The sequence below is a fragment of the Fusarium vanettenii genome (genome assembly GCF_000151355.1).
Source record: "Fusarium vanettenii 77-13-4 chromosome 5 genomic scaffold NECHAsca_12_chr5_2_0, whole genome shotgun sequence".
Taxonomy (NCBI): domain Eukaryota; kingdom Fungi; phylum Ascomycota; class Sordariomycetes; order Hypocreales; family Nectriaceae; genus Fusarium; species Fusarium vanettenii.
This window is the reverse complement of record NW_003315872.1, coordinates 19,366-31,902: the sequence shown is the minus strand read 5'-3', so window position 1 is coordinate 31,902 and position 12,537 is coordinate 19,366. Positions and strand designations below refer to the sequence as shown.

At 49.4% G+C, this 12,537-nt stretch overlaps 7 protein-coding genes across 7 annotated transcripts; 4 read left to right on the top strand and 3 right to left on the bottom strand.

Moving 5' to 3' along the window:
* Window positions 1-191: 191 nt before the first annotated feature.
* NECHADRAFT_79833 (uncharacterized protein) lies at window positions 192-1,061 on the top strand (the record flags this gene model as incomplete). The annotated part of the gene is made up of 1 exon (XM_003048018.1): window positions 192-1,061. The coding sequence occupies one exon, from the start codon at window positions 192-194 to the stop codon at window positions 1,059-1,061; it is 870 nt and encodes a 289-aa protein (XP_003048064.1).
* A 1,550-nt stretch (window positions 1,062-2,611) lies between these two features.
* On the top strand, window positions 2,612-4,195 carry NECHADRAFT_39816 (uncharacterized protein; the record flags this gene model as incomplete). Its single annotated transcript, XM_003048017.1, has 3 exons — window positions 2,612-3,084; window positions 3,136-3,667; window positions 3,722-4,195. The coding sequence occupies 3 exons, from the start codon at window positions 2,612-2,614 to the stop codon at window positions 4,193-4,195; spliced, it is 1,479 nt and encodes a 492-aa protein (XP_003048063.1).
* Window positions 4,196-4,781: 586 nt separating this feature from the next.
* Window positions 4,782-6,002, top strand: NECHADRAFT_79831 (uncharacterized protein; the record flags this gene model as incomplete). Its single annotated transcript, XM_003048016.1, has 1 exon — window positions 4,782-6,002. One exon carries the CDS (start codon window positions 4,782-4,784, stop codon window positions 6,000-6,002), a length of 1,221 nt encoding a protein of 406 aa, XP_003048062.1.
* Window positions 6,003-6,071: 69 nt separating this feature from the next.
* Window positions 6,072-7,184, bottom strand: NECHADRAFT_79830 (uncharacterized protein; the record flags this gene model as incomplete). Its single annotated transcript, XM_003047842.1, has 1 exon — window positions 6,072-7,184. The coding sequence occupies one exon, from the start codon at window positions 7,182-7,184 to the stop codon at window positions 6,072-6,074; it is 1,113 nt and encodes a 370-aa protein (XP_003047888.1).
* Window positions 7,185-7,694: 510 nt separating this feature from the next.
* NECHADRAFT_79829 (uncharacterized protein) lies at window positions 7,695-8,682 on the bottom strand (the record flags this gene model as incomplete). The annotated part of the gene is made up of 3 exons (XM_003047841.1): window positions 7,695-7,916; window positions 7,963-8,106; window positions 8,251-8,682. The coding sequence occupies 3 exons, from the start codon at window positions 8,680-8,682 to the stop codon at window positions 7,695-7,697; spliced, it is 798 nt and encodes a 265-aa protein (XP_003047887.1).
* Window positions 8,683-9,462: 780 nt separating this feature from the next.
* NECHADRAFT_93184 (uncharacterized protein) lies at window positions 9,463-10,284 on the top strand (the record flags this gene model as incomplete). The annotated part of the gene is made up of 1 exon (XM_003048015.1): window positions 9,463-10,284. One exon carries the CDS (start codon window positions 9,463-9,465, stop codon window positions 10,282-10,284), a length of 822 nt encoding a protein of 273 aa, XP_003048061.1.
* A 285-nt stretch (window positions 10,285-10,569) lies between these two features.
* Window positions 10,570-12,537, bottom strand: NECHADRAFT_79827 (uncharacterized protein; the record flags this gene model as incomplete). The annotated part of the gene is made up of 4 exons (XM_003047840.1): window positions 10,570-10,740; window positions 10,792-12,058; window positions 12,114-12,474; window positions 12,534-12,537. 4 exons carry the CDS (start codon window positions 12,535-12,537, stop codon window positions 10,570-10,572), a joined length of 1,803 nt encoding a protein of 600 aa, XP_003047886.1.

The window sequence follows — 12,537 nt, the reverse complement described above, 5'->3', positions numbered from 1 at the left end:
GTTGGCAACAAACAGGGCGAAAGTGCAATAAGCAGGGCCACACATCCACCAATGCACGGCCAAAGCAGGCTCTCGCCAAGGCAGATGGCTTGAAGATCTTGTCCAGTAATAGGACACCGATGTTTTTCTTTAAAGCAGGCTCACCTGAGCCAACCCTGTAATCTAATTTCAGACTTTAAACATTCTCAAACATGACCGAGATTTTCGGCGCGGTTTCTGGCGCCATCAGTATCGCTGCTCTCTTCAACGATTGCGTCGACTGTTTTGAGTACATCCAACTCGCCCGACACTTTGGCAAAGACTACAGCAGATGTCAACTGAGACTTGATGTGGCCAAGTGGCGCCTGGATCGATGGGGCGCCGCAATCGATATCAATAACGACCCTCGATTCAGGTCCGGTGCACCTGCAAATGAATCGGTGAGACACGCTCAAGATATCTTGCGAGAGATAGTCGGGAGCATTGAAGGGGCTTACAAAGTCTCACGCCGCTACGAACAATCGACGCCAGACCAGAACCGGGTTACCTTGACACATGCGGATTTGGATCCAGCCTCACAACAGCTTCGAAATGAGTTTCAAACAATTACCAAGAAACGACAGGATCGAACAAGCTTGATCAGGAAGACTGGTTGGGCACTCTACGACAAGAAGCGACTGGGGAATCTGATTGACAATATCGTCACGTCCATAGACGAACTGGAACTGGTTTTCCCCTCCGTCGCCCAAGCTTCGGTGGATTTGGCGAGAGCGGAAATCCAGAAAGTGGACGATCAACAGAGCTTGCATTTGATCCGCGATGCTGCAGACGGGCTTGACCCCGTCCTGAATGACTTGGCGAAACAAAAGCTCGCAGGAGTCGAAGTCCAGAACTTTGCAGCACGCGTCAAGACATCCGAGTCTGGAAAATTTGAAATCGGCAACATCTTCACCAAGGAGGCATCCGGTCAATCAGTGGGCTTCCCTTATCGCAACACCAACCGCGTCGAGGATATAGAGGTCAAGGGTGATTCAGGAGTTCATGTTGGCGACACTTACGGGGGAAAGGGCTTTTGGGGCTAAAGGGAAAGTGTGTTTACATGCTATTTCTCAGCAAATATGAACATGTTGAAGAGATTTTCTCCTTGGTTGTACCTCATTGAGTATCTCTGCTGCGCCGCTATATGAAATATGTGCACCACATAACCTCGCTTAGCATTTCACCAATAACAAACACGCCTGATGCAGGTAACTATTGGCTCAAAGCGAGCGCCACATCTGACATTGGGCACAATTGTGGAACAAGATCAATCGGATTTCATTCAAATGTGAGGCAGGCTGTGCTGCATAACTTATCCCCCAGTTATGCCAATTTATGCAGTCAAGACATTGTAATCCCAACCAGGCACTTTCTCCAGGCAGCCCTCCAATCAAAGGCGAGCAGCATTACGCTGGGCTTAATTATCGAGATATGGCCAATGTTAGAGCCTGTTGTGGTGGGATGGGAGCTGGCGGTGGGGAAAATGGCACACATAGACTTGATATTACGGCATTAATATCACTAGAGCGAGTTTATAAGTCAAATGAGTAGTTCACAAACAAGGATATAGGAACTCAAGGTCATTAAACGAGGACTGCCATTTGATGATAATTTCACTTCTTCAATCTTGGGATTGCAGAGTGACATCAAGATTATAGCGAAGAGTCAAGTCCGCAACTTGCTCATCATTATCAACATTACCCTGACTAACTTTTGCAGTCAATCATAGTAGAGACATTGGATACCCTAGTGCTTATAAAACCCGTCAAGACTCTTGCGACCGCTTTGAGTAACGCGGATCAACCTAGATCTTGTTGCAAGACACTATTTACCCTGTACATGTATACCTGTCTAGCTAGCCCTCTGTTCCCCAAACTGAGCATAAGTGACCAGTTGCAGGATAAGGTCTGCCTTGACTGGGTGAGGTCACCGCTGCTCGGATCTGGAGATGTCCTGCTTGCGTCTCGCGTGGCTGAATAGATCGTAACGTAACACTCTCTTTCGTTCACGAGATCGTTTATCCCGAGCGGTTTTGTTCCGAAAGTGGGAACAGTGACATCATGGCGTTAAATGCATTCCAGAACATCTACTAATTATAGATGGTCTAGCTCTTTATGGATTGGCATCCGTCATGCCGGGTCTTTCGGGTACGAGCAAAGTTGCCACTAATCGACGCTAGTTGGGAAGACCCGTTGATCAGAATCCTTCTGTGAGGCCAGTGAGGGCGAGATGAGATCTCAATTTTCGTCATTGAAGTTTCTTTTCGAAGGAGAAAATCGCCATTCTCTCCTACTCACGGCTTGCGGGCTCCTGCAGTGGTAGCAGCTCTCTATACGGCCGAGTTCAACACCGTCTCTCGTCATCAAGAGGCGGCGCCCTCACTTCTAGCTCGTCTCGTATTCTCCATCTTCGGACTCGTCCGTTCGGGTTTCGGCAGACGGAAGCTCTCGTAAGGCGCCGATCTGTGGGGCAGAGCCCCGTTGCCAATGTTTATCGCCATTGCCTTGACATTAAATAGGTCTGGATCATTTTGGTCTCAGCCGTTTTGCATTCCATTCACTCCTCATCTCCTCAACTATCTCAAACAATCGCAATGCGTTCTCAATTGCTCCGTGGGCTAATTGGCCTTGCTGCCCTAGTCTCCCCATCATTAGCCGTCCCCACCAAGCGAGAGGCCGTCACTAGCTGTCTCACCAACGCCAAAGTCCCCATCGACACCAAAGGCAGCCAGACCTGGACCCAGGATGGTACAGCATATAACCTACGACTTCAATTTGAACCAATTACTATCGCGGTCCCGACCACTGTCGCTCAAATATCCGCTGCCGTCGCCTGCGGCTCAAAGCATGGAGTTTCTGTGAGCGGGAAGAGTGGTGGCCATAGCTACACCTCGCTTGGTCTTGGCGGAGAAGACGGGCATCTTGTGATCGAGCTGGACCGCTTGTACAGCGTGAAGCTGGCAAAGGATGGGACTGCCAAGATCCAGCCTGGAGCAAGACTTGGACATGTGGCCACTGAGTTGTACAACCAGGGCAAGAGGGCTCTTTCTCATGGCACATGCCCCGGGTAGGTCACCATGACTATTCATGAATCGGGAGGCTTGCTAATGATACTTAGTGTTGGTCTTGGTGGACATGCCTTGCACGGCGGTTACGGTATGGTCTCGCGAAAGCATGGCTTGACCCTTGACTGGATCATTGGCGCTACAGTCGTCCTCTATGATGGCAAGGTCGTCCACTGTTCCAAAACTGAACGATCTGATCTGTTTTGGGCCATCAGAGGCGCTGGAGCCTCATTCGGAATTGTCGCCGAGCTCGAATTCAACACATTCCCTGCCCCCGAGAAGATGACCTACTTCGACATTGGTCTAAACTGGGACCAAAACACCGCCGCTCAAGGTCTTTGGGACGTGCAGGAGTTTGGAAAGACTATGCCGAGCGAGATTACGATGCAGGTGGCTATTCGAAAGGACAGTTACAGCATTGATGGCGCCTACGTTGGCGATGAGGCCGGTCTGCGAAAAGCTCTTCAACCTCTTCTCAGCAAGCTCAACGTCCAAGTCAGCGCCTCCACTGTTGGATGGATTGACTTGGTTACCCACTTTGCTGGCACTTCAGACATTAACCCAACCAGTGCCTCTTACAATGCTGTAAGTCAGCTCTTCCTCACCTCTATCCAATATCTGGATCTGACAAGAGTATAGCACGATACCTTTTATGCTACCAGCCTAACCACTCGAGAGCTCTCCCTAGAACAGTTCAGATCATTCGTCAACTCCGTTTCCACCACAGGCAAAAGCAGCAGCCACTCCTGGTGGATCCAGATGGATATCCAAGGTGGCCAGTACTCAGCCGTGGCCAAGCCCAAGCCAACAGATATGGCCTACGTCCACCGCGACGCGCTTCTGCTCTTCCAGTTCTACGACAGCGTGCCTCAGGGACAGAAGTACCCCAGCGACGGATTTTCCCTACTTACGACCCTGCGCCAGAGCATCTCCAAGTCTCTTCGCGAGGGCACCTGGGGCATGTATGCCAATTACCCCGACTCGCAGCTGAAGGCGGACAGGGCTGCCGAGATGTACTGGGGATCCAACTTGCAGAAGCTACAAAAGATCAAGGCCGCTTATGATCCGAAGAACATCTTCCGGAACCCTCAGTCCGTCAAGCCGAAGGCGTAGATGACTGGGCGTCTGATCTGATCTACAACAATATCTTAGTGGTGTGGATATCTAATATCCCTCCATGGCTATCTTACGAATCATCATCAATATTTGTTATTCATTTTGTACACTAACTAGCATCTGCAATTACCATAGAGGAGTTAAAGTCATAGTTAATAGTTTATAGAGTTTCTACTAATTTTTATCCAATTCGTGTATGCATGAGATACCTGCCTATGAATATATGTCAGATATCTGCTCAACAAATATGTCATCTACTTTCTTTGCTACAAAAGTCTTCCCTGTCCACTATCATTGCAGTTGCAGATCCAAATCCCCCTTTGAACTCAGAGTTCCATCTCTTCTCTTGCTGCTTGATGATGATCCCGAAAGCCACACAAATGCTGTCTCACAAACCTTGTTCAACAAAAGCTCGATGTTAATCAAGCGACGTCGTCTGATAGTCTACCCGCGTGTAGCCATAACCTTTACAATTAGACTCTGTGAGTCATAGCCTAAACGCCCCTGTGTGCCTGCATAAGACAGTCTTTCGACCCTCAATGCTCCAATTTTCGCTTCTCTACTCCTCTCCATATACACCAAAATGGAGCCCGTCAAAACGACAGACAGCTCGAATAGGCACTTGCAAATCTTCAATCCTACCCCTCAACCAACTGAGACCTTTCCGCTATTCCCCCGCCTCCCTGCTGAGATTCGCTACCTGATTTGGGAACAAGCACTCAGTCATGAGCGTCTTCTGCGAATAAATCTGGAGAGAATCGCCACAGGCGAGAAGAAGTCGATTAAGAACAGCGAAAAGACCCAACATGGTCTACTCGAGCCCGGGCATGGATATCAAATTGTCTTGAAGGAGCGACACGCTATAAGCAAGCTGTTTCGTGTCACCTCGGAGTCACGACGAGCCGCACTGTCTTTTTATCGAGTTCGCCTACCATGCCGATATGAGTGGTTTGAAAATGCCGAAAACAATGGAACTCTCTACTTGTGCCCCGAGTTAGACATTTTGGAGATCAAAACGGAAGAGAATGGCTCTAAGACTTCAAAACCGTTTGCAAACTTCGCACACGACGTATGGGCTCACGATCCGCGGCGCATTGGTCTTGTCAACCTCTCGATACCTGCAAAATCCCATGAGCAAGAGCTACATTTGTCCGAGGAAACACAATCTTCACTACTGCGGCAAGTTATTCGCAGACTGGAACTGGTCATCTTTTCTCAGAGGCGCTATGTTTGGCGGATGTGCTACCCCGTTGCCTTTGCACACCCTGGGAACAGAAGATTCAAAATGAATCGCTCTGTCCCAATCACATCGTCCGTCACTAGGTTTGATAGGCTACCCACAGATCCTAGACCGGTAAAGGAAGAACTGAAAAAGATGCATATCGGGCATTCCCTCCCGCATCGCGTGGTCTCTGCTTGGTTCAAGCTACTCAGGAGCCTCGGCCTAGAGGAGGGCGAACGTAGTATTGACTACCGCTTTTTGCTCAGCCACGAATCTCGATCCCTGCCAAAAATATGCAGCAGGAAGGATGCTGAAAAATGGGTTCAAGATGAGGACAAGGAATGGAAAGGCATTCTGAAGTGGAAACGCGAAAGATACAAAGAGTTGGCTAGGGAAGAGACACCAGAAGAACTGGCCGTGGCACCGCGACCCGCAATAGGCTTCTGGCTGTTTCCGCTAGAGAGTATTGGCGCCCTGCCTGGAATCGATAAGTGCCAACTTTCGGAGCCTCACGGATTTTATAGAAGTTTCTTTGACATGTCAAAGTATTCGCCAGAGCTGTGCTTATCTCAGCTACCATAGCACGGGAGAATGACGGCAACTGGGTGCAAAGAAAATACAGATCAAATTAAATATTTGGAGCTAAGTTACCTAGTACAGCGGCGGGTATTCAAGCCAATATGGCCCCTCTTCGACCCGAGGCCACACGGCCTCAGGGATATCCCAACCCTTCTTTTCCAGTCTCAGGCGTAGGTCCCCCCATTGATTCTTCCAGAGTTCTCGCAGAATATCGTTCCGCCTCTTTCGTGAGAAGCTGTTCGTCCTACCATCCTTATACCCTCTGATGGCAAACTCGAGAATGGAACACTCCTCAGCTTCCCAGGGGTGATTCCGCCGCCCACAAGGACAAGACATGTCGACCTTGATTACTTGCGCTTGAGCGACATTCTCGGTGTGACGAGTATCCAATTTAGACCGTGCAGGAATATCATTTATGTAGTAGAAGAATGATTGGCTGATGGTCTGAAGGGTCATGTTGGCTTTCTCATTATCCAATGAGTCAGTGTAGTCCCCATAAGTGGACAAGCCCCAACCTGGCGCGAAATAGGCATCTACAGCCGTCAAAAAATCGGAAACTGCCTCGCGCCCTTGGACATATGGGGAGCCGAATTCTTCAGCACGAGTGAAGGCCTTTCTCCACTTGTGAACCCACGCCTCTGGATCACAGTTCCCTGCCCGTGCTTCGTCCAACACAGCGCGATACGCCACATTGACTCGACTTTGTAGAAACAATGAGGTCGGTGCATAAATATCTTGGATAGATTTGATGTGTTGGCGTAGGGTGTGCTTTCCGGGCAGCGTATTCATGGCAGCTTCGTAGATATCGGGGTGCACAGTGTCCATGATGAGGTTTCGGATTGCTTCTTCTTTTACAGCTCTTTCGTGGTAGATGGCTAGCTTGGTTTCGGTCTCTCGGAGTAGGATATCGTACATGCGTAAGATGTCTGCGTCCAAGGGGTCGGGCTTGTTGTTGTCCTGGGCATCTTTAATGAGTCGAGTCTTGAGCTTTACAAAGCTTTTGGCTTTGGGTAGAATGAGTTCGTCATCCGGACCATCTGGCTCGTATGGGTCCATGTTGTCCCATATTCCGATGGTGCGTGCTTTGCTCCTGAGATCAAAGAACCAATCGAGCCATTGATCGGCACAATGAAGCTGTGGACTGCGTGAGAGGTACAGGGGAGAGCTGTTCCGCCTGGACTCCATAATGACTGAGTAGAGAGTGAGAGTCCACTTTTGATCAAGGAAGTAGATAGGAAATGGTGTCCTTGAATGGCGAACAAATCGGGGACTCAGACCCCTATCACAAGGAACAGATTTTAAGCCTGCCAAGCTTGGGACAGTTTTTTTTATGACGTAAGCCGCGCTATCCTTTCAAAGTTAGGCCCTGAATGGCAAAGTACTCTACGCGGTCCGAGAAAGAAAAGAAGACATGGTACAGGGATGTCACGGTTATACTCAGCTGACATTAGGTAGCCATATAAAAGACTAGAAATAATACAATATTTCCCCCCCCCAAAAAAACCTCTTAAACTACTCGGTATTACTACCATATTTTCTCTTTCATTATCTATTAGTTGGGGGAAAAGTCAATCTCGTTCTTTTCTTTAATCGCCCGTGTTGCAATCACATCGTGCATCCTCATTCACACCCCCCACCACTGATCCCAGCCATTGAGCTCATAGATTATTATTGAGGGTTAGACAACGCTACTAACTAAACAAACTCGGTAACTTGAGCCTCCCGTATAAACTCCTCAATGGTTCGAAACTTGACATCCCCGAAAAACTTCGCTCGTTGTTTCTCAGCAACGTCCATCGGAACCAAGCCTGCCCCAGCAACTGTCCACTCATCAATGCTTGCAATATACTGTTTTTCAGGATCCGATCCATCTTCAACTATCTTGTCGATCTCCTCACGGGAAATGGGAGTACGCTGCTGTCGTTAGTGGTCAGAAATGTCGCGATAGAAATTCTCTACACACCTCAATTTTAATGTTGAACAGCTTTTCAACTTTGGGAATCACTTCAAGCCATGTTCCCGTCTCGCCATAGACATAAGTGTACCGATCCCACTTTGGATGTTTGACAAGTTGCACAACCGCTTTGCTGAGATCCCTCGCCGATGTCTAAGTAACTTTGTCATCGTCGGTTCCCGGAATTCGGCAAGTTGCTTTTCCGATATTGAGTGGCCAGGCTGAATAGGGGCGGATGTAGGTTTTTTGGCCTGACGGAAGGTGGGCAAAGTAATCCATCAGCCAGCCTTGGTTCACCGTGGTCCACTCGACTTCTGACTGCTGGGCAAGGATTTTACGAAACGCGTGACGGGAATCGGCGTGTCTTCTAGGAAGGTCGGGGAAGCGTTCGACATTACCAATAAAGTCGCTGGGGATTAAGCGTTTGCATTTTGAGGATTGGTGACACGCATCCAAGATGTCCTGGTGTAAAGAGACAAATGCTGGGGCGTCGCCTGCGGTAAGAGTCGAGATGACGGTGCTGATTTCGAACTTGTCAAACAGCTCGACCATGTTCTCCTTTGAATAGCTTGAAACCAAATGGAATTGAACACCAAGTTCAGAAAACCAAGGTCGCTCTGTGCGGGAGATAATGTGAAAGTCGTGCTGACCATCACGAACAAATTCCTCAGCCAGGTAGCGGGCGATGTCGCCGGACCCGGCAACGGCAATTGCAGACAGTTTCGCCATCTTGAAGAGAGAGAGAGAGAGAGATATTGGAGCAACTTGCAAGAGTCCTTAGCTGTAGATCTTAAGTCATATTTATAATAAACTACATTAAAGAAAGATGCATGGAATTTCTAAGCTTTGATGCAGCCATGCTCCACCTTGAGCTAAGAGAATTGCCTTTTTTGGCCTCAACGCGAGCTTGCATGACTTGGCTATAGTGGTTATCAAGTCTCAATTTGTCATCAAGAAATCACTAATTGTTACCCCGCCCGTGATTATTTGCTCTTCATCTCGTTGGAATGGATCTTTTGGTAGGAATGACGTTCAAGTTGTTGCGCTAACAACTGCACACTTGGAGCCCCCAAACAACCAACAGCCAAGCATGATCATGGTTGCATTTGTGCCTTGATCTTATCCTAGGCACTTATTTGATACGATCCGCACCCCACACTCGTTTGATAACCCTGATAGAGGCGCCGACGCTCCCCGGATTGCGCAACCGTTGTTAAGATGCGATGGCCCGAAAAGACTTCAGCCGAGAAGTCGGCAACAGGCTGAACCAACCAACCAACCCTTGTATTCTGTGGCACCACCCTGCTCCAGGAACCAACATCCAGCCACTCAGGTTCGTCCTGTAGATAGCATGATCATGCAAGACCCTCGCTTCGAGGAGACGACGTTGTTCTCGCCCCAAAACCCACAATCTCTCAACTGTCCGGAATCACAAACCGTTATCCCCGCTCCCTGTAAAAAGAGGAGTCACCACAACCACCACGAGACTAAAACCACGACGATTCCAATATGACCGACTTGAAGATATCACCCGAACCGAAGCGAGAGATGAAGGTTCTCGCGCTGGGTCTTCCACGCACTGGATCTGCCTCCATCGCCGAAGCCCTGGAAATGCTGGGCTACCAAAATGTTCACCACGGAATGAAGGCCATCGACAAACTCGACGACTGGAAAGTCATCAACCGAGCCGCGGACGCAACATTTCCCGTTCTGCCAACATACACTGGGAAGTCATTTTCCCGCGAAGAGTGGGATGAGCTCTACGGCACCTGCGAGGCCGGTACCGACATGGCAGCTCTGTTTGCGACGCAGCTTGTCAAGGTCTACCCCGAAGCTAAGGTTATCCTTGTCGTCCGGGACTTTGACAAGTGGTATGCGAGCTATAGTGGCATCTTTGATCAAGTGTGGAGTTTTCCGGCTGATCTGGCTGTCAACTACGCCGAGCCGCTCATTGGATCCGAGACGGGCCAGGCCGCCAGGAAGGCGATTTTGGGATTCTTCGAGGCTAAGAATGTGGACGAGGCGCGCAAGAATGTGCGTATGGTATACGACCGACACTATCGAGAGCTGAAGGAGATGGTGCCACCTGAGAATTTGCTCCTTTATCATATGGGAGAAGGATGGGATCCAATCTGTGAATTTTTGGGAAAACCAGTCCCTGATGTCGAGTTTCCTCGAGTTAATGAGGGAGCAGAGTTCAGGGCTAGGCTTACTGCAAAGATCAAGTCGCATATTGTTGAGGGGTTGAAGGTGGCTCTACCTTGGTTTGTCGGGGCGGTTGCTGTGGGTGCCGGAGTGACTGTGGTGGCGAAGAGAGCTAAGTTAGTCTAGCCTTTATGTGAATTTTATAGAGGAATAGGAAAATTTTGAACTTTTGAAGGCAGAATATTAGATGTCACTGGGAGATGAAACGCCATGATTGCACCTATAGACAATCTACTTCACGACCAAGACGTTGGCATCATCACCAACTTGTTTAAGACTTGGGGTTTATTTTGACAGTAACTATCACAGTACCTATGATCACAACTTTCGACCATTACCTAGACCCTGTGCTCCCCAAGCCACTGTCCTGCGTGGCTGGCTTCACGAGGGCCGAGACCTGATCAAAGCTCTTTACACGATATCACTTTTTGAATCCTTGACTCCTTCCTTTCTGGTTTCTTCCGCCGAAGAGTCGCTGTTTTCTTCGTATGTCATGAACTCTTCGTCGTTGATGTGATGATGGCGGAACCAGAAGACGACTGTTTGGACAAAGAGGACAATGGCTGGAGCGGCCCAAGCCCACTGCAAGACATTGTTAGCATATCTATTAGTTGACCGTGGGATAAGACTTACAATCAAGTGAGGATCTACGATCGCCGGGATTAGGATCTGTGCGAGTGCCGCTGACAAAGCCTGCATAGCCAAAGAAATAGCGACAACGATAGACTTCATGCCAGGAGGTGCCCGAGCATATGCAAGTTCATATGCGGTGACAGTACAGAACAGCTCAGCGATGGCGCCGAGCATGACATTGGGCAGTTGCCACCAAATGGAGACGGGGGAAACATCATCGCAGGTGGATGCGTGGTAGCCACAAGGCGAGGTCTCGTACACTCGGTATTGCACTATTGTGCCAATGACGCCCGAAATGGTGGCCAGAGTGAACCCGAACGTCATACGGCTGATGGGCCCAAACTTGATGCGGCGTCGGTGGAGGAATGGATACAAGATGTATGTCATGATTGGAGCAACCACCATGAGCGTCAAGGGGTTGAAGTTGTGAAGCAGATCATTGGGTGCGCCCTTGCTGGTCATGGATGCTCCTTGGTTGGATGCCACAGCACCGACACCACCATCATTGAGAAAGAAGACCGGCAAGTAGAGGAAAATCTGACAGGCCGAAAGTGTGCGACGAGCGTCATCAACAGCTTTGTCGTTCCATGCGACTTTGGTACCTTTTGTTGCAAGAGTTGAGGCTTTGGCTGAGTGGAAAAAGTCCTTGGCCCAAAGCTTTCCTTTGTTCTCCTTGGTAGCGATAGCGATGATCTTGAAGAAGTTGTTCAAGTCGGATCCTTGAGGTGGTGTCCTGCGCAACGTCTTGTATCGCCACAATAGGAGAACAGGGAGGAGGATGTAAATGATGCCCGGCAGCAAAAAGGCGAGCCAGAAGCCGACGTACTTCTCAATGTATGTCGTGGCAATCATAAAAAAGGCACCAACGTTGATGCACATGTAAAAGATCAACATGATTCTCTGTACCGTCGTTTCGGGGTCCACGATGACGCGCTCACCCGACTTGAGCGTCTTGACGTACTCTTTTTGGTGCGTGTACTGATCCACGATGAGAGGAACGACATTGGGCTTGAACAAACCAGCTCCGATGGCGAGAAGGAAGAAGCTGATCATAAAAGGAGCCAGACCGTTGCCTGCCTTTAGAACAGAGGGGGCTGCACCACCAACCAGGATGACATGAGCGAAACCACCGATAATGACGCCGTACATGATGGCTCTGAAACGGCCCGTTTTCGTGTCTCCTAGCCATGCGCCAAAGATGGGGATGATGTATGCAAGGAAGTTGAAGAGTAGTACCATGGCTGAAGCGAACTGAAGGCCTCGGTCCCTGTAGATAGATCCAGTCAGTTAAGTAACATAACGCCATTTTGGGGTTGTCTTACAAGGCACCAGCGTGACCGTTTGGATCATTCTTGGCCACAGCACCAGCACCATTACCACCCTTTGGTAACGGAAACTGCATAAAGTTGTTGAACACAGTTTTAACGCCATAGAATGAGGCTCGCTCTGCCAACTCTACGATGCAGAGTAGGTAGGAGGACCAGGGAATACGGCCTGCCACCTTTCGCAAGCTGTGTTGTTCTTCGGGGCTAGGGGCCGGATACTCAGGGTCTATATCCCCGGCGGGTAGACTCTTGGCTTCATAGTTAATGGACGGTGCCTTGGGGTGGCTTTCGGCCGAGTCGTGGGTTCTGTCGGGCGAGAGCGACGGGGTTTCACCCTCCTGGGGCTGTGTGGGGAGCGCTATGAGATTGATTAGAAGTGTTCCCAGAACAAGTTTAAACTGGTTGATATCAGCTTACCCAT